Source organism: Diadema setosum, chromosome 20, assembly GCF_964275005.1.
Source record: "Diadema setosum chromosome 20, eeDiaSeto1, whole genome shotgun sequence".
In the NCBI taxonomy this organism is placed as follows: Eukaryota; Metazoa; Echinodermata; class Echinoidea; order Diadematoida; family Diadematidae; genus Diadema; species Diadema setosum.
In genome coordinates, this window is record NC_092704.1 from 15,347,141 (window position 1) to 15,369,011 (window position 21,871).

Genomic DNA, 21,871 nt, shown 5'->3' on the forward strand with positions numbered 1-21,871 from the left:
CATACGTTGTACAAGACATGTATGTGCCAAAAGTGCTCAGATATGGTTGATAATGTAGAACTTGTGTGGTATTTTTTGGTCTTGTCTGAAAAAGTTTTAAACCATACTGATTTGCTACAGTATTTAAAACTTTAGTCTTAATTACATGAACTTGTGTACATTTTTGTACTTTAAGTCATAAGATACACAAATTTTATATGTAACTTATGTTTGTTTGTTTTTTGTTTTGTTTTGTTTTGTTTTGTTTTATTTTTTGTTTTGTTTTTTGTTTTATTTTTTGTTTTGTTTTGTTTTGTTTTGTTTTGTTTTTTTGTTTTGTTTTGTTTTTTTTTTGGGGGGGGGGGGAGGGGGATAGTTATAGGAACAGAATTGTACTGATTTCCCAAACTTGTTTACAATACCCTACACTGAAAAAGGAAGCAGGTAGTACAATTGTACACGTGTAGGGCTCAGCTTCCCAACAGTATGAGTATGACCAATATACAATAGGTGATACACTGTAGATGTAGGAGCCTATTGATGATAATATACAGATATTGTGATTTTTTAATATTTTTTTCCTTTTTTTTGTGATGTATAAGTTTACACTTACCAGTTGTGCATCTACAGAGAATTTGTTTGTATAGTGTAACTAATAAAAGAATACATTGTGATGAAACTTCTGGTCCCGCCTGGGATCTCGGCATGATCACAGATAGTGCAGAGTCTGTCGTATTCATTGCAGTACTGTCTGCCAAGCAGACACACTTATGTAACTGAAGTTGCATTGACATTACCACGTAGTTTGTAGGCTTTGCATACATGTATTTAATACAAAGGTTTTGGGGAAAAGATACATTGTATGTACGTGTTCCACAAAACTATGGTATTAAAAGAACTGAGAATTTAGGAATCAGAAATGTACTTTAGTGATGTTATGAAAATGGTTGTAGTATAATTGATGAGCATTGTTATCCTTACAATCATTAGCATTTCATTACCATCATCATAACAATGGTGTCATTTTCAATAGTGATGTTCTGTTTGCAATACATTGAAAGGCTTTTCAGTGCATATTCTAGAGAAAGTTTGTAGGCTTGGTTTACTTGTGGTCTGTTGCAAAATCCAAAAAGTTTGGAGCTTTTTTTTTTTACACTGCATGATTGAGCATAGGCAGTGTCTGTCGAAGAAACACTTTAGTTGCAAAAGGGCACATGATGCATCATGCGTTACCCTGGGGTACGGTAGTACCCCGGGTAACCACGTTGTGTAATGCCACCTCACGTCCACTCGAGGACAGCCAGAGAAAAATGCATGCACTGTGTGTGCGTGTACATAGCATTCCCATGCCACTGCATGTTATACTGTGCGTGCATGGAAGCTGCGATACCACTAGCACGTGCTTTAGTGCAGTGCAGTGCAGTGGCTAGCGCGCGCTAGCTCCAGCACCAAAATAATTTCCTCTTTTTGGCACCCAGTGTACAACCTTTTTAAAAAAATAAATAATTCAACAAAATGGCTGATTTTTATTTGGTACCCCGGGATACCATTTATGTCATCACACGCTGTCCTCACTCTTCTTGATGTGGAAGTCTAATACTTTTCTCCCTTCTCCTTTCGATCTCATCACAGTACCCACCGAGCCGAGAGTCCAGCTGGAACCATGGGGACCGGAACCATGGGGACCAGAACCAGAGCCAGCCCTCGGTCACACGGAACAACTGGGCAGTCAGGCTACCCGAAGGCTCAGGGACCACTTTCAAAGGGGGCTATGATCAGTCCGGCCTGGGGCAAAAGGGCCAGACACGACAGGGTGGTAGCACGGTAAGCGGGCATCATTTCATCACGTGATCATTGTCTCTGTGTACACTGTATACTCTAAAAAGGAAATCAGAAACAAGAATTGTATTAAAATCTTAACTGTGTAGATTCTACATAACTCCCTACCAACTGATTAATGACAAACTTCAATTTGTGCATGTTTTTTGTTTTGTTTTTGTTTTTGCATTGTCACTGAAGTTGAGAACAAATTAATCTTGATAATTTATTTAAGGTTTCACTGTTCATACCCTTTGGCTGAAAACTTATGACGTTAGTTGTGCAAATAGGAAAATTGCATGAAGATCAGCATTTCGACATTTCCAGTTGAAAGAAAACAAAATGGTATCAGTCCTACTTACATATATCCATGGTGGTACTTACAAACATAAGTGATCATCAACAGAAATATCTTTTCAGTCTGCATGTTTACATTATTGAAGTTACACATTATTCAGTAATCAACCTTTTATATTTGATGAAACCAGAAACAGACTCAGTAGAATGTGAAAATTGGGTATTTAAAGTGTTAAGCTAGGCCTAATGAATTATAGTTATGAGAGATAGTTACTCTTTAATTTGAGGACAGTCTGTGCTGGATCCACATGAAACACTTTCCCTTACATGTTCAAGCGCCTTCTTCTGTGACCTCAAATTGACCCTGTCTGCTAATACCGCCTGTATAGGCCTACAGTGTACCGCTGATGCACTGACACAAATCACTTCATGGTATGTTACACAGTGAGTTTACACAATGAGTTTTGCTGCGTGCAAACCTACAATATCTCCTGCCATGTGCTTGAATGCTTGCAGTGCTTTCTTTTTTCACAATTTCAGTATGCCCAGTCATGTTTTTGGTTGAAGGAGCTTCGTGCGAGCTCTTGCCTAGTAAAACTAATGCACTGTTTGTTCTCTGGCCCCACTATTTAGACCACAGAGCTTCCTCTTAAAATGTACTCAAGTGTTTACATAAAACCGAGCATGTTGAAGTGAAGAGGGAGTGTGGACTATTGAGTAATTGTACACTGTAAACAGGGAGCATTCATTATTGTTGCAAGCAGTTGTGAATATATTGCTGCAGGTGATTAGAATGCAAAGTTATGGGGAAAAGGGTAGCTTTTAAGACCATTTAATTAATTGACAAAATGTTCGTAACAACCATAGAGCCAGAGTCAGAGTGATAAGATATTATGCAGTACAAGGTCAGGGTTTAACCACCCTTCTTTTGGCAGAAGGAAGTAAGTGACAAATCAGCCAAATTTGAATCATAGATGGTTATTGAATTGGACTTGGCATGTTCTATCGCAAATTCTGGTTTTTGCTATTTTTTCATGAGAAATCACTCATCCTGCTGAGGAATATCTGTAAGTAAGTGAAAATTCACAATTCTGTTCCTTGCTTCTTTAAATTGGTTTTATATGTCAGCACAGTCAACTGTTCAGTGTTGTCCTGCTTTGAAGCAGAAAGATAAGTGACATAAAGAATGCAATAGCATTTTGCTGCACTCATCCTGGAATGCAAATGTCAATTTGTTTGAATTCAATGCAAAGATATCGTTGTTGTCATTGCTCCCCCCCACCCCCTCCCCCCAGGTCTAGGATTTATTTTATAAGTTTGTTCATTTGCACAGAATACCCCCTATTGCCAAACTGTATTAACATGTTACATTCACTCTCTTATTCAAGGAGGACAGTATGTTCAACTCTTTAATGGCACGGAATGTTAAGATTAAAGGGACTGTACAGTACGGGTTGAGGTGGGGATTCTTGTTTTGAACATTCCTAATTGAGATAATGAAAAGCCTCTTATGAAATATGAAAGAGCATTTAATTTTAAGAGGGATTCAACGTTTATTTGATGAAAATTGGTTTTCAAATGGCTGAGATATCCCAAAAAGTGCTAATAATAAAAGGCGACATGCCACAACTTTATTAGGATCTCTTTGTTTCACCTTGTTTATGGATATCTCAGCCATTTCAAAACCGATTTTCATCGAATAAATTTTTGATACCCCTTAGAACTGCATGCTCTTTGACATCTCATAGAGTGGTTTCTGAATATCTCGCAAAACGTTAAAAGCTAAATCCCCACGTCGACCAGAACTGTACACACCCTTTAAGCCTCATGAAACAGTTTGATATTCATGCTGAATACAAAGTACAACTATGTAAGTGCCCCATAAGAGCCCACCAAAGATGTGTACACTGTACATTGATACTGTCACACACTCATTTCAAGTCCACTCAGCTTTCCATACTGAAATGTTCAAATCTTACCGCATGAGAGCGGGAGGGGCAGAGAGTAAGAAAGACTAATATTTTGCATCAATATGGTATTGGGCTGACTGTCATGAGATCTTCCTGGTTTCATATGACTGGCAGATTATCAACACAATATGGTTTCATTACCCTGCAGAACGTGCAGATTATATCATTTTCTGTTGTACATGCAGTTATAAATTAACTGCAGCACATTGCAGATTCAGTAAATAGGCCCTACATGTACTGTATGCTGATTGCAACAGATTGTTGTGTTCCATTGTCTAATGAGTGACTTGCCGTGTAGTCCATATTTGATACACAAGTATGATATCAAACAGAGAGATCCTGTGATGCGTTTGAAGAGTATATTTGTATGCATAGGGGGCGATGGAGGGGTAATTCATAGCTCTGTCAATCCTGACTGTTGTATAAAGCTAGTTATTCATGGTGCATGCTCTGAAGTAAGGGGTAGCTCCTTCAGCCTTGATTTTCAACCATCATGATTGTACTTGCTGGTAATGGGATATGATTATTGCAAATGACATTGTTCAATGTAATGGCCAGTTGAGGAGGTCAACAAAACACTGTTTTGTTTTGTTTTGTTTTTTCCATATATCATTCCATTCCATATCATCATCTCATCTTATCGTAGTGCATAGAGGCAAGTATCAAGGGACCATGTAATGATGTAGCATCATGTTTGTTAAAAAAAAAAAGGAAATAGTGAAATGGTCATTTCACTTCCCCCCCCCCCCCCCCTCTATTTCACCTCAGGGCTACCTCCTTGACCCTATTGCCAGGGATGATTTAATGGCAGTGATAGTGATTATGATGATTGTACAGTAATGTAGGTGTAGTAATGATAGTGAGGCTAATTCTCCATATCGCATATAGCCGATATCAAGGCGATATCAAGTGATATCGTTCGATACGTCCGATATCGAACCTCTCAGGCTGGGACAGTAACTTCCGGTTATTGATTTGCGTGTGTGCTTTTCTATAGGCGAACTTACAAGCTTTGTTTTGGATCCAAAGAAATATATTTGTTTTGACTTTAGTTTGTTTATTTCCCGAATATAACTATCCATTACACCATGGGGTTTTTCTGTGAGGCAGCAGAGTGTACTTCTGATGATGCTAAAAGGAAAAAACTGGACAAATATCCGTGCTCCGAGCAGTAGAGGTGCACCACATGCACAGGCCGCGAATATTTTTTTTCCGTAAATGGAAACGCTATGGGCCTACTCTCGGCGCGTGTACCTGCTGTCCACAGTCGACTGCATTTTCTTCGAACCATGATGCTCGCCATGCCGCGGCGCCGGCTGCCTTGGCTGACAATCACGATGCAAGATGAATAATGTCCCATAGCGTTTCCATGTACGGAAAAAAATGTTCGCCGGTAGCGCATCGAGTTAGCTCGCACGCATGAAACCGGAAGTTACTGTCCCAAGAATTAAAGGTAAAAAAATTAGAGCGCCACAGGCGTTCAGATTCGGAGAGCTATATGCGATAGGGAGAATTGTCACAACACTACTAGTAATGACAACAGTGATTACACTGATAATGATTACACTGTATAATGACAGGAAAATGATATTTCGAAGCCAATGTAAATAAATGAAATGCTCAAAATTAGTTTCTTTCTGTGTTAAAACTTTGAGAGTAGTATGTGTGCACTTCTCATACAAGCAAATTTGAGATTTAGGTTGTACCAAACGATTTTGCAGAGAACGATCGTGGCAACTCTTTGGGACAAGATATACGTACGTACACATGATCTGTTTAACAAACACACTGTGTAGCATTTTATACCACCGTCAAGGACAAAGATACGATAGGATTTGTCATTGACATTATTTTAACAAAGAATTGCTCAGTTACATTATGCATTTAGCTGCATCCGGCCACACAACTTCCTGGAATGTGTTTAAAGGACAAGTTCACCTTCATTAACATAAGGATTAAGAGAATGCAGCAATATTAGTAGAACACATCAGTGAAAGTTTGAGGAAAATTGGACAATCGATGCAAAAGTTATGAATTTAAAAAAAATTTGTGTTGGAACCGCTGGATGAGGAGACTGCTAAGGCTCGTGATGTCATATGTGTACAACAGTATAAAGAAAATGCAAAGAAAATTCAACATATTTTCACTTTTTTCGCAATGTTATAAAAGAGCACTTGACTTGCCTCTTTCTAAAGGCAACGGGAATAATATTACCCATAACATATGTCAGTAACGAGTCACGGGAATGTGTACTTTTTTCAAAAGATGAAATTTTGTGAAATTCTCTTTATATTTTCCTTATATTGTTGTAGGCATGTGACATCATACACTGCAGTAGTCTTCTCATCCAGCGGTGACAGCGCAAAAACTTCAGAAATTCATAACTTTTGAACGGATTGTCCGATTTTCCTCAAACTTTCACTGATGTGTTCTACTAATATTGCTACATTCTATCAATCCTTATGTTTATGAAGGTGAACTTGTCCTTTAACATTTCCTTACAGAGAAGAGAAAGTAGAGGGAGTACCCCCCAAAATGTGTCCCATCGCGGACGAGTTCAATCGTTATTGGCCTGGCACCTCAGTGAGGTGTCTGTCGCGCCTCTGTCAAGACAGGAACCCACTGGAAATAATCCGGGCGTAGTTCAGTAGCTGTTGCGGAAAGATGGAACTTACTGTATGTTTTTTGTGGAATTCAGCACATAATGTACAAGGAAATTACTTTTGCAGACCACAGCTTTAAAGATCTGCAACATTTTGTTAAGAGCCCTCTGAGCAATGTTTGCCTTCACAGTATAGAGTGTGTCTGTTAGAAAAGTTGCTATTTTTATGAGAAACCTCTTATGATTCATAACTGAAACCAGTAAGACTGCGATGACAGAGCTTAGATAATTTTCCAAGTGCAGAAGATGGCTACATTACAATGTTATACGTCCCAGAAGAGAGCAGGTAAAGATGCTTGCTCTTGGAGGTCTTATGGGTCTAAGGTCTAAGGTCTTAATATACCTATAATAATATACCTTATAATATAATAATATACCTTAATATAGATTTCGATGTTTGAGGTTTTCATTTTACACTACCAAAAAAAAAAAAAAAATTGACATCAGGAATGTTTCAAGTTTTGCCAACCTTATACCCTTGTTCAATTGATTTGGCAGTTTGCTGCTCACAAATTAAGGTGTGATGTATTCAACCTTACCCATCAATTGCATTGTGTGATTTTTGAGTGCTAGAAATGTTTGTGAAGACAAGGTACATTTGTAGAAACTGTGGAATTTCAAAAAAAAAAATAAAGGGATTTTCTACAATTTCAGGTGAATTTTCATGTATCAGTGTAAATTTTGGGTATGGAAAACAATTTTATACAGTTTGACCTCATTTTGAGGCTACCCTGTGCCATTGTTATTGTGTACAGACCGAAGGCACATTATACAAAAATTGTACTGGCTGTGTTCTAGTGGACTGTATGCAGAACGGCTGCCATGTGCGTTCCGTTATCTCTGTGGGTATTTTTTTTTTCTTTTTGTTTTGTGTTGTTTTGCTTTGTTTTTGTATTTTTGGCTATGCAAAGCCACAGGATGGACTTTTCCCCATTGATAATTTCCTGCAGCAAAGTGCAACTACCAGAGTGGATGCATTTGGCATACGAAATGGAAGTGGTCGCAGGGAGAAACCGTTGTCTGTAATCCTGTTTGTTGCAAAGGTCGACTTTATAATAGCTTGAGGCATGGTTTCATTTCGGGAGGATGTTTACTGGCATAGATTACGCGCATGAGGCCAGTGTTTCATAAATTCATTGTTTGACCGTTTTACTGGATATTGGCTCAATAAAGAGATATCAGATTTGCTAGATTGGTCATTTATCTAGTCTTATTGTTTGCCAAAAAGTTTAGCAGAAATATCAACAAGTATGAAAGGATTTTGTAAATTGTCAGTGAAAAGTGCTTTTGTGTGAATTACATTCGTCTGCTTGTGTTGATGTATACTCCCAGTTTTTATGTTTACATAAAACATTAAAAGATGGGTATAACATATTGCTGACAGTGACAGAATTTGATGATCACCAAACACATGTACATGTATAAGATTATTAAATGATTGCTGTGTTTTTCACAAAACCAATTTGATCACAGATACATGTTTTTGTTACAAATGATGGTGTGATAAAGATGGTATGGTATTCTGAATTGCAACAGTCTCCTGTTGCTCAGGGCATTTGTCTTTGGCTCAAAACAATGAAAAGCAGAGTGTCAGCGTATGCGTTAACAAACAGACATGCACCTCAAAAAATGAGATCGAATGAGGCTGATGAATAACATGTACAAAATTGTACATTGTAGCTCCCACTGATGAGGAATCGTACAGCACAAATCCGCTTAATCATAGATGGTGCGTCACGAGGTGACTAACTGGGGGGAACCAATAATGTTCAATATTGTTTGATAGCTCGCGGCATTTCCTCAATGGTTATGGGTACATGACCCAATATATTACGCGCTGGCACTACATACCAGGACAGCATTTGTATGCCAAGTTTCCAGCAGCTGATGTGAATGTAGATAAAAGAGACTGTGTGTACATGGATTTTTAATGTTCTTTAAAACTTGATTATGTCCCCATTCCCTCTCCTTGTCTGCAAGGAAGTATTAGATTAAAATCAGATGTTCAGGAAGATTCCTGGCAAAGATTCTTCAAGGCAGAAATTTTCCTTTAATATCCCAAAATATATTGCCCAAAGTAGGTTTGGCCCACATCTGGGAGGTAGAATGTAGCGAAAGCATGAATGATCAATACTGTAATAACTGCCTTTTTTCCTTAAGATAAATGGCTAGTCCAAGAGATATGCAAGAGGCTTTTGCCGCGTCAAATGTTATGAATCTACATTGCGGAACCAGTCAAAGGCATTTTCCTCAGAAATTGCATCTCTACATGTTTGTTTCTGTTAAAGTCAAACTTCCTTTATTTGAAACATTTGTTGTATTTGATTATTAGAGCCTAGTCAAAGATGTGATAATCATGGAGTGTACATGTGCAACATGTGCATCTAGGCTGAAACAATGGAGTCACCCTGCTCATTTATTTGCAGCACTGTCAATTTCAAGACCTTTGCATCATAGCAGATACCCATCTTTCAGTATTTCAAGTAGGCAGTGCTACTCCTCACATTTTATACAAGTATGAATACAATATAATGGATCATGGCAGCTGGCCACAAAACAATCATGTTGTGTAGGACCTCTTTAAACTGAATTGTATAGCAAATAAATTGACATTCCTTTGAATATTATGAGGACCAGATATCCCGCTAAAGGCGTACAGTGTATGCTACATTTGTGTCTACTCTGTGTTGAGTTTGTCTGCCATCATATCACATTTCATTTTATTGAAAGATTTGCAGTTGTATCTCCCAATTGTGCTCTTTGACATGATTTTTGGTGCTAGACTTCAAATCTATAGTATACATGTGATGATAGTAACAATGTAATTTGGCCAGTGTAGCACCACCTATTGAATCATTTGTCTAGCTTCTTGTGACTGAGAAGAAATCTTTGAGCCTACATCTGTATTTCAATAATTATGCCTCCGCCACGAAGTGGTGCCGGAGGCATTATGTTTTCGGGTTGTCCGTCCTTCCGTCCGTCCGTAATGAATTTTGTGGACAAGGTAACTATCAAAACCTGTTGAGGTATCCTAATGAAACTTGGCATGTATGTGTATTAGGGGGTGAAGTTGTGCCTATCAACTTTTGGGTGCACATGCTCAAGGTCAAAGGTCAAAAGGTCAAGGTCAAATACATAAAATTTCACTATTTCCACCATATCTATTGAATGCCTGAAGATATTTTCTTGAAACTTAGTGTATACATGTATTACCCAATCAAGATTCTCTGGTGAAAGTTTGTGTCATGAGGTCAAAGGTCAAAGGTCAAAAGGTCAGGGTCAAATACATGAAATTTCACTATTTTCGCCATATCTATTGAATGCCTGAAGATATTTTCTTGAAACTTAGTGTATACATGTATTACCCAATTAAGATTCTCTGGTGAAAGTTTGGGTCATGAGGTCAAAGGTCAAAGGTCAAAAGGTCAAGTAAAAATATCAAAACTTCTTTTTTTTCTCCGTGCCTTGGAAAATTGTTGAAGGTATCTTCATGGAACATAGTATATACATGTACTGACTGGAAGTGATTATCTAGAGAATGTAGGGTTCATGGGGTCAAAGGTCAGGGGTCAAAGGTCAAGTGCAACACTTCAAAATTTTACTATTTCCCTCATATTTATGCAATGCCAGCAGGGTTATTTTTTTTACACTTGGTGTATGCATGTGTAACCTAATAGAAATTCTCTGGAAAGTTTTTTTTTTTCTTCTTTTTTTGCCTCAAAGGTCAAAAGGTCAAAGATCAAGTGAAAGTGCTGAACTAACTTTTTCCTCCATATCTCGAAGTGGCTCAAGTTATCTTGAAACTTAGTACATATTATGCATGTTGTACCTGAAAGTGATTATCTTATGAATTTTAGGGTCAAGGGCGAGATGAAAATGGTAACAATTTACTATTCAATTCAGAAATTGCACTTTTTCTCCACACCTGTACCTTGAAAATTACTCAATGCCTAAATGTATGAATGGGTCAAAGTCAAGTTAAAGTCCTTAAATCCCTAGATACATGCTCTCCTATTCATCCAATTAAACCTAGGTCAAGGAAGGTGAACATTCAACACATTTGTGACAAACTTGTCATTTCAGTATTTTGCCAATTTTGTGAAAATGTAATCACACATTGTCCACATGTACTATCTAGACCTATTGGGAAAATCATGCATTATGGCGGAGGCATACCAGTCGCCAAAGCGACATTTCTAGTTTTCAATATGCATTGATACCCTCTATACCCAAAAGCAATCAAAGTATTGTATTTGTTGTATATATTGCAATATTTTTATCTTCACATATTTCATGAATGGACTGATATTCACAAAATGAACAACTCATAAAAATGTTGCCTTCCAAGCACAAATGCACTGTTAATATCATTTCTAAAGTAGGGAAATTAAGACAAACACAAGTTATACTAAAATGTATCTTTCATGCCATCTGTGATATTGTTGATTGTGCATTCAATCATGAGTTAAATTGACCTTGTACCAGTCCCGTTTCTGCAAAATATACCTTGCCAAATATTAAATGGCATATACAGTACATTTCCTGTTGTTAAAACTCACATTTCTAAGAAACGAGCACCAGGAATAGAATTGTATACCAGTACCACAGTAATCATCATACTGTTTTTATTTACTGAGAAATGTTTGGACTTGTGGTGAATACTTGTATGTCTCTTGACAGTAGGCACTTATCAGTAGAAATGACATGATGTGAAATGAATCCTACTCTGTAAGAATCAGAAATAATTGCCTTCACTGTGAATGGAATTAATGTCGAAAGAAAAACAGTGAAGATGTATGGATGACTTGTGACTTTTTTCTTTTTGTGCCCTCAAAAGATCTTATAAAAAGTGTTGGGAAAACAAAAAACCAACAATCAATACTGAGATATCAATGAGCAATTCAGAAATTATGTCTCATGTGTGTTAAAAGTGAAATAGAAATTAATTTTTTATAGATTGCTTGTGAAAAATAGTAATAGAAAAACTAGAAAATGTATCAATAGTCTCTTTAAGGAATGAAAATTGAAATGTTAGTATTATATGTAATATACACAATACTAACATTTTGATTTTCAAAAAGTTGATTTTGAAAGTACAAAAGATTTAACTTTTGTATTTTGTGTGTACAATGATGATAACTTTGTTTGATACATGAACATTTGTATTATATGACTGTGGAACTAATATGATAAAAACAAATGTATGTAACAACTGCAGATTTTTTTTTTTCGTATCATACTGGAAATGTGCCACACAAAAGACTATCTTATTACTGCTGTTGTTATAGCAATTGGTGTATTTTGTTCTGCTCTTAAGCTGCTAATGATGATGTTTTAATCATTATTTTGATAGTTGAATTCGATTATGAAATTTTGATTTTCATCTTGTCATTACAGCCACACAGTCCAACTACAACAGCGCCCTCACAGGACGATGTACCCCAGGGCTGGAGAATAGAGCAGACAGTCACAGGCGATCCTGTTTTCATCAATGAATCCACTTCAGAAAAGGTGAGTCCTACAGATCTGTATGGAGGTGTAGTCCATTTACCCTATCCATACCAATGCAGCCATAAAAAGGTGGTAAAGGTCATACACATAAAAACAGTGATATTAGGTTCAGAGTAATTACCTCATAAGTACACACACGATGAGAGCACCAGAGATGCCAGCTGCTCATTTTCTGCCATATTTTATGTTGTTTTACCTCCCCCCCCCCCCCCCCCCCCAAGTGAAACCCCTGATTTTTCCACCAAAAATATGCCCTTTTTGCACTCAGAATACTGCAAGGCTGTTTTCATGGTTGGCATCCCAGAACCACTAGTTGAATGTTTTGTGAGCATAATGTTTCAAGAGTTGGGACTAGTAAGTCAGTTTCCCGAGTTGGTAGATCTGCAATGGCAAACCACAGCAACTAAGGAAATTTGTTATTACTTTTTTGAGAAGCACAATTTGGGAATTTTCCATCTTGGAGGCAGTTTAACATTGCATTTTTTTATGTGGGAGGCATTTTAAGTTTGCTATTAAATATCTGTTTTAAAACAATTCACAAAACATGACCTAGGAGTGTGTTTAGCTCAATAACCACAAAGTGAATCAGTGGAAATCACCTGACACCAATTTAAGTTAATTTTGATATATGTATGTATGTATATATATATATATATATATATATATATATATATATATATATATATATATATATATATATATCCCTAGTTGGCACCTTAGGGAGACATATTGGGGGGAAGTGTCTTCATTAGGGAGACAACTGGTCATTAAGGAGACAATTTTCGTGTCTCCATTGCGTAAACTGCCATTGAACATGTAATAATAAATTTGCGTATAAAACAAATGGAAATGTCTTCCAAATGATCCATATATATATATATGAAAGGATGATGGGTACAGATTCTTTAATAGATAGAGAAAGTGTATTCCCTTGTTTAGACTCACCCAAGTACTGTGCCTTATATTTCGTCAGGGTTTATTTTCGCGAATACAGTGCTGTTTGTGAATTTAACACCGTGTGAAAGTGTTAACTCTGATCCCAACACGAATGCAATAGGCACAAGTATATTTCTCTTATCACTACTTTATTATTCCATGACTGCAAGTATAACCACTTGAGAAAATGTCAGAAAGTCCCGATTCATGAAAAATTAGACTTGCTAGATATGTGGCGTAAATGATGGAAGTTAGTATGGCCTGCTTGATTTGAAGGGTATGTGACCTAATGATCTAAGGAAATATATTACATGTATATCAGCAGGTGAATGATCACATTAATGGAAGCCGGAATGTGATTGCCGAGTGATTTATAAGCACGCAGGAGCAATGTGAAGATTTATTGCTTTTGAAGAGGAAACTGTTTTTGACAGATGAGAAGCTTGAGCTTAATTGGGCTGTACATGCGGTATTCTGATTACACTCATTACCCTTCAAGTTTCAGTGCTTTTCATCTAGCTACAATGTTGTATGTGGATCTGCATAAATAAGAAAAAGCAGTTCTGCCCAACTCATTTCTATTTTATTACCATCTGTGCAGTCTTGAAAATGACATCGAAGGCATGCTTAAAGGGTGTGTACAGTTCTGGTCGAGGTGAGGATTTAGCTTTTAACGTTTTGCGAGATATTCAGAAACCACTCTATGAGATGTCAAAGAGCATGCAGTTCTTAGGGGTATCAAAAGTTTATTCGATGAAAATCGGTTTTGAAATGGCTTAGATATCCAAAAACAAGGTGAAACAAAGAGATCCTAATAAAGTTGTGGCATGTCGCCTTTTATTATTAGCACTTTTTTGGATATCTCAGCCATTTGAAAACCAATTTTCATCAAATAAACGTTGAATCCTTCTTAAAATTACATGCTCTTTCATATTTCATAAGAGGCTTTTCATTATCTCACTTAGGAATGTTCAAAACACGAATCCCCACCTCAACCAGTACTGTACAGTCCCTTTAATACCCCTTTCAGGTAATCACGGTTCAATTATCCGCATCCAAATAATGCGGATGAAGTAATCAAAATCGCGTTCATATATCCCATGAAGTGCGCACTACTTTTACGAGCGCCCGTTCATATAACGGTGCAAAAGACGGGAGTATTTGTCATGGTTACTGCGCACGCCTCTATAATGACGTAATGTTTTTCGGTGATATACTCACGTGTATGCACAGCTCTCGCTCAAGCTCAGCAATCAGCGGTTGTGCGGGAAATCGAGTGACCTTTGACCGAACTGTGGAATGTTAGTGCGCATAAGTCGTAAAACGCGTTCATGTATTCTCGATCAACTCCTCATGCTGCAGTAATGCGGATAATAGCAGCATCAAAATAATGCGCACTTTTTTACTCCTCTCCCGTTCATGTAATCAAAATTTTACGACTTAGTGCTCCTATTATCCGCATCCACGATTACCTGGAAGGGGTATAAGACACAACTTGCATAGATTTCAGCATTTGCTACTTGTTGTCTTGCCAGTTAATGTTCTGCTGGCTGTAACAGTCTATGTTAGCTATCGAAGTATGCATAGAGTATACATGTTGGCATGTCACTACCTTCTCCAGAGCATGTATTGGAATTAATTCTTGCTTCACTCCATGCAGTCAGCCAGTTTACTAATATTTCCACTATACAAATGACACACAGGTCTGAGTGCATCAGTCAGAATTGTGTGAATAAGGTAACTATGGAATGCTTAACCCACAAGGCAAATCCGAGTGGGTTTAGGCTAAATTCCATAGTTACCGCATGCACACTTTATTCCGACTGACGCACGAAAAGACCTGTGCGTCATCTGTTTTATAGAATGGGTAATTTTCTTGCCAAAAACCTATTTTTTCTATCGTGTTACCCGATGACAAATTTACTGGGTGCATTTCCTTTTGGCTTGCCATAGACGAGAGCCCGAAAACCATGCATCAGTTTTTACTGGATGCATGGTTTTTCTTCAGAACCATGCATCCAGTAAAAACTGATGCATGATTGTTTTAGCCAATAGGCGTCTCGTTCTGAGTGCGCGAACGCTTGCTTAGTGCGCGAACCTTTGTTACAAGTGCGCGTACTGTTGCTACAAGTGCGCGATAACATGTTTACCACTGTGACTCAGCGTGCGGCCAGTACAAATCAACACATACAAGACTCATGTAGCTCTTGACTAATGAGATCGCAGAATTCTCGCTACCCATTCTATAATGTGTTCTGCTCCATGAATATTTCTCTTCCAGGGACCTATCAAAGTAATACTTTAGCCATTCTTTAATGTCAGATGTTGTTTTCAATTCATATTCCACAGAAACGAGCCATGCAGTATCTTGCCTAATGGGGTCTTATTCTGTTTTGGTTGCATTCCCCTCCAGTTATGTTGTTTCAATTGCTTTCTGTCCTTGCCCATGCTTAGACTTCTGGTTCCGTGCTTGAAATGTTGAAAGGATGATTTATTGTGGCTTATACATCATGACTTGATCACCTACTTGAAATGTTAATGGGACTATTACTTATGGCATGCATCATGATTTGATAAATGGACAAGGGTTATTGTATTACTGTTGGAAAAAAATGTTCTGAGGAAAGTCGCTGAGTCTGTAGGTTATATCATAAAGGAATGGCCAAAATGTAGTTCTCATGTATGTTGTCTATAAGATGCATGTCACACTCCCTGGCAATAAAACGATCATGTTTGATGAATACAAGTTGCTATATATATCTGTTTTACCCTTTTTCCTGTAGAGGGGAACAAAAAACGTTTGACACATTAATGTATGGGAAATATATAGAATCCCCTTTCAGCAGAAATTAGACAGTAGGTGTACAGTTGCTGCCATTTAATTATTACTCCGATAAACTGGAAGACTGATAAAATGGGATACCATCATGGCAATATTTCCATGGCAGATTACTCCTGCTTAAATGGGATGAGACATTTGACAAGATTCATTTTTCATCCTATATTCCTACAAAACTGAAATTCTATAGCAAATATCACCTCACTGAAAGAAGACAAATCACAACAAAATGCAGCCTTTTGGCATTCAAAAATATTTTGGCAGTCATGGAAACTACATAAATGAAAAATATTTTTTGCTTAAAAATCCATTACGTAATCCACCAGCATGCTGAGCTCAGTTTTGCCCTATCTTCTCCTTGCCACATAAAGAGTAACTTGCACTTCAGTTCTAATACAGTGGCTGTGTGGTGGAGTTCAAGTGACAAAATGATGATTTATTTGAAACTTAGTGGGTGATTGTGACAACTAGTGACAGACGAAATAAATAATGTTAGAAACCAAGAAGCATTATGCTTTACCGGCTGAAGGCAGCCATGTTGTGGTTCATGTGTTGTTATCGTTTGTTTGGTTTTTTTAACAGATAATATGACATATGCCATTCTTTCATTTTGTGTCTAACAAATCCCTGTTGTATGTTTATCAAAACAAAACAAAAAGAGAATATGTTGTCAAAGCTGATGTAGGTTGGTGATCTGGCTTCGATGATTGCCTGCGCTGGTGCAACCGAGGTTCAAGCTCATTAATGCTGTTGAGATTTGCGCATGTTGCAGCACAATGTGTAGTCCCATGTGCTTATTCCAGAGTTGTCTGAAGCAGTGATGACCACATTGATATTGAGCTGTTGATAACTCTTGGTTGGCCCGAAAAGACAAAAAAACAAAAAAAAAACAAAAAGACAAAAAAAAAACAAAACCCTGTGCAGAAGCAGCATTCTGCCATCAAGTAAAAAAAAGTATCTTGAGATTAACAGCTACAGGTATTACGTAAAGCTACATATGGGATCTGTCATGATACTGCATATCAAGAATACTAAGCTTTATTCTAACCAGTGATATTCTGAGAGTTACAGTAAATTTGTATTGGCATGCTTCTGCTAGCAGTTTGGGAGAGCCCCCTATAAAAAGGCACCATGTCAAAGGGTCAAGCTCTTGTTAAAGCTCAGATGCAGTTGATGCACTTTCCATGGCCTCACCTGTTCATGCCTGTATGCCTTTTTTTTTTTGGTGAAAACCAGCTATGTGTAATTATTTTGCTAGTTTATTTTGTCAAAAACTCGGCCCCTCCAGGTGCTACAGTGTATATAATTATGTGCAAGTCAAAATGGAGTCATTCCCTCAAATTATCTGACCAAAGGAAGACAAAATTTGCAGATGTTCCATTCGAGAGAAGTGAAATGCAATCAAACACATTCACAAGTAAATATCAGGGAAGAAGGGTGACTTGTGTGAGTGTGTGTGTTTGTGTGTGTACAAGTTGTATGTGTATGTGTATGAGTGCATGTTAATGGTATTCATGCATTCAAACTATTGTTTACATTGGTTTAGTTTTAATATATGATGCAGCATGCTTTAACCTGGGGTGCTGGCATTGTGCAGCACCATCTTGTGTTCGTAAGATGTACAGTTTTAAACATTGCTGTGATGGCGGCCAAATCTTTGCAATTGGCAATAACGATCCCCATGCCAAGTTGGCACTGTTGCGACATTTCTGACACCATAATGATAATAATTTTAACACTTTTTATAATCTTTTTGGGAATGATAGGGAAAAAACTTAAGCCGGCTCAGCTGATCAGTGCAAGAATTGGCAAGTAATTAATCTTTTCCTACAATATCATTGATTATTTTGCAATATAAACTTGCCAAAAGTAAAGGGTTTAGAGGGGGATGCAAAGGGAGTTTGCACACTTCAACTTTAGCATAACTGTGTTAGATTAAAGAAATGGCACTTTGGATCTTTGATAATGAACAGAATATACTTTTCAGTTTACATTGGGAGATGCAAGATTTATTATTTCAAAGGAATTTATAGAGGTTTTTTTTTGGTACATTAGCATGTGACAAAATCTTGCATAGAGGACAAAAAATTGCTTTCACTTATTTTTTTTTTCCGTTAATCCAGGGCACCGTGCTTAAAGGTAGGGAATCCCATTTGCATGCCTTAAATGAAGAGTTGTATAAACACAGTGGTATGTTGAAGAGAGTATCATTTTAGAAACTCCCATAAAGTATTGAAAGTGGAAGGTAACATTTAGTGCATTTTTATTGACAGTTAGATTTTGAATTGAATTTTTTCGGGGCTCACCGTAAATTCCAGTACATAACTAGGCTACCTTTGCAGACCCATGCACTGCATGTGTGTCCATCATGTATATTTTGTGAATAAAGTTCATCAAAACTTACAAACATTTCTATATACATTCTTGCCACACACTCTATATGTTATTACATCAGTTCTTATACTTTTAGATTTGTGTTTATAGATAAAAAATACAGAAGACTGCAACAAAAAGGCTTAAGTGTGGCTGACACACAGAACTGCTGAGTAGTTGAGTTTTGTGCATTATTCAAATTGTAGATAACTGTTGACTTCCAAATTTCTAAGCAGTGGCCTAAACAAGTCCACTGAGGTTCATATTTAAAGTTTTGCTGCATTTAAGGAGTTCTGTAAAACATATCCCCTACCTTTAAAAAAAAAAAATAGAAGAGTAATTCAGCAAGATGACAGATTTCTATTTGGTACCCCAGGGTTTCGAAAACCACATCCTCATATATGTGTCAGTAATATGAAAATATGTAACAAATTGAGCTCTGTGTTCTGGTCCATCTTCTGCATGAAGCTGGGTTAAAAGATAAAAGGCAGTAACAATAAACAAGCATGGTTGGAATGTAACTAGCTGGAGGGTCAATGTCAAAGAACTGAAATGTTGGAAGGGCGCCCTCTAGGCAGCCAGATCGGTGATATGATGTTTCCTTGCAAAGCTGATTGGTATTATACACACATGGAGAGAATGTCACACAACTTGAGATGTATCGTACACAGAGACAGCTGTCACAGATGTGAAAGTACTAAATTTAAAGTCACCAAGTGAGTTTCATCAAAATCACAGTGATATGATGTAAATTTGTAATTCCAATGCTTGTGTGTTTTAGAACATTGAATCTTTTTGAGATCCCAAGATTAGGCTTGCCCCCCCCCCCCCCCCCCCATCATACAAAAATTGTACCATGTTTTAAACTTCATGCCTCGGATGTATTTTACGTGTATTCATTCAATATTCCATTTAGTGATATATTTGATTTGAAAAAATATAAAGCAAGATAGTCTTTTTCAGTGTTTGTTTTTTTAAGAAATACTGCAGTAATACAAAGAAAATGATCTATGACATAAACAAAGACGTTCATTTTGAAACATTGAACACATTTACACATGGTTAAACATAGAATATGAAATAACACAGACATGAAGACTTGAATGACAAAAACTGCCAAAGAAAGCACAAAAGATTGATTTTGAAATGATATGTTTGTAAGCCAAAAAAATAGATAAATGAATACAAAGAAAAAGGAAAAAATATTGAAGAAGGAAATGTCAGTATATTACCAATCAATTTATTTCTGGCTGATGGCAATGCACATCTGGTGATGTAGAACATTAAATGACTCATGATAGATATTACACCTAACAGAATATTCATGGCTGTGATATTGCTTTCGTAAAATTGGATATGTCATCATCATGTGGGATGACTCAAATATATCCCAGAGTTAGAAGGTTTCTCTTTCATGCCCTCCCTTTAGTCTGAACCAGAGCTTATAATATATACGGGTTCTCATTTTGTGGCATCTTAGAGGCGTGTGTCAATTACTAATATCAGTGACCAGTGGCTTCAAGGGGCATTCCAGACAATGATATGATTTCACAACAGGTAGTACATAAGTTGATGGTGCCATGCACAGATTTGTGGAATTTATTGTGGTCATTGAGCAGAAAACCAGTACTCTGAAAATTCCCAAAGCATGTTACACTGAATGAGGATGATGACATAGGAGACTCACATATTCCAGTATTACAGCAGTGTAATTAAGTTATAATGCCACTTGCTTGTGAACACGAGTTTACCGATTAAGAATTGAGCATGTTTTCTTCTTTTGTTCTGCGTCCTTGAGCACCCACTCATACATTCTCATATGCATGTTTTCTTCTTTTGTTCTGCGTCCTTGAGCACCCACTCATACATTCTCATGTGATGCTGCAGTGTCATCATCCTTGATCTTTGTGATTTGTTATGAATTTTGAAAATATTCTTGTCTCTCATCCCAATCACTTTCAATTCTGAAACTCCGTACCCAGTGTGACTAATTTTAATAAATGTTCAGATGCAAAAGTCTAAGAAAAAAAAAAAAATCATCTGGAGGTCTCCCTTGAGCAGTGAGAAAATAATCAGTTCTTGGCTCTGTTGCATAAAAAGATACAATCAAGCATAAGTCAGAAAATCAGATATAAGTCAGGTTTCAGCCAATCAGAATTGAGCATTTAGAGACTTATGACTGATTTTCTGAGTAATGTTTTATCTCAACTTTTATGCAACAGGGCCCTGGTGACTTTCTCTGAATGCTCAAGGCATCTTCCATTTCCCTTTGGTAGAATTGTCTTATTCATCAGGTTGAAGGTCCTGTTTACCTTTGGGAATAGTGATAATAAAAATGTTCAAGATATAACATTTCATGCATATGTGTAGGTCTGTTGTACCACAAAACATCGTACCATATAAAATTTTTGCAATAAAGCTTAAAGTATTATTATGGAGATATCAGTATATTTCTCAATGAACTGTAACTGTAGACAGTTTAGTCTGGAAACATATTTATAGTTCAAATTATGTACATTTCACAATACTTAACATCGATTTTACTGATTCAAATTTTTGTGGCGGTTGTTTCCATCTGTAACTCACATTTTAGAACTATTTTAAAGCACTAATGCGTGGGTTTTTGTTTCATCCGCAAATGGTAAATCATGCCTTTAATGAGAGAGAGAGATAGATTGCACTCTTAGTGACTGCTAAACACACATTTGTGTTGCACTGTGTGTCTAAAAGTATCAATGCTTTATTTTCTGTTTCTATTGTGAAGGAGCCTTTGAGCATGCCTTAGTCAATTTACATTACATACAATGCATGCCCTAGATCCTCTTTCATGTCTAAATGTCAGATCATTTTAGTTTTCTTCCTGTTAAAGGCCTTGATGTTTTGTGATATAATCGATGGTGCTCTGTGTATTCCTCCAGTTCAGCTTTCAGCCTGCATATTTGATAAATAAACCATGAACAAATAAATTACTGAATCACTAATTGAATAAATATCATGTTCATTGTGAGTGTGAAGCAAATATGCTCCATTCCCTTATGAATATTGTAATTCAGTGCCATCTCTGGTACGAGCATAGTGCAACTCAACTCACCATACATTACACTGAAAGTCATTGTCTGAGCGAATCTCTTTAAGCAAAATGTATAATGATATTTGGAATATTTGTAGTGAATGCTAAAGACATACTACGCATTTCTTTGGCTTTCAAATTTTTCACTATTGTGCTTGTCTTGTTTTACTCTTTCATTTTAGCATGATTTTTAACTGGACTGGAATTTCCCTTTAATGTCAATCTACAGATCTGTCAGCAATGATGAACAATAGTATATCTAAAATTGAGCTGCCATAATGTTAAAGGCATAATTTACCATTTGCAGATGAAACAAAAACCCAATATTGGTGCTTTAAAATTGTTCTGAAATGTGAGTTAGGGATAGAAACAACCACTGTAAAAATTTGAATCCATATAATCGATGTTAAGTATTG

At 36.9% G+C, this 21,871-nt stretch overlaps 1 protein-coding gene across 1 annotated transcript in view; it reads left to right on the forward strand.

The window, feature by feature from the left end:
• The window catches only part of LOC140243455 (uncharacterized), a 77,850-nt gene that overhangs the window by 8,112 nt on the left and 47,867 nt on the right, over positions 1 to 21,871 (forward strand). The window contains exons 2-3 of the mRNA XM_072323132.1: positions 1,612 to 1,803; positions 12,124 to 12,237. Of these exons, the coding sequence (XP_072179233.1) occupies positions 1,612 to 1,803; positions 12,124 to 12,237 (306 nt within the window). The remainder of the gene's footprint in view (positions 1 to 1,611; positions 1,804 to 12,123; positions 12,238 to 21,871) is intronic.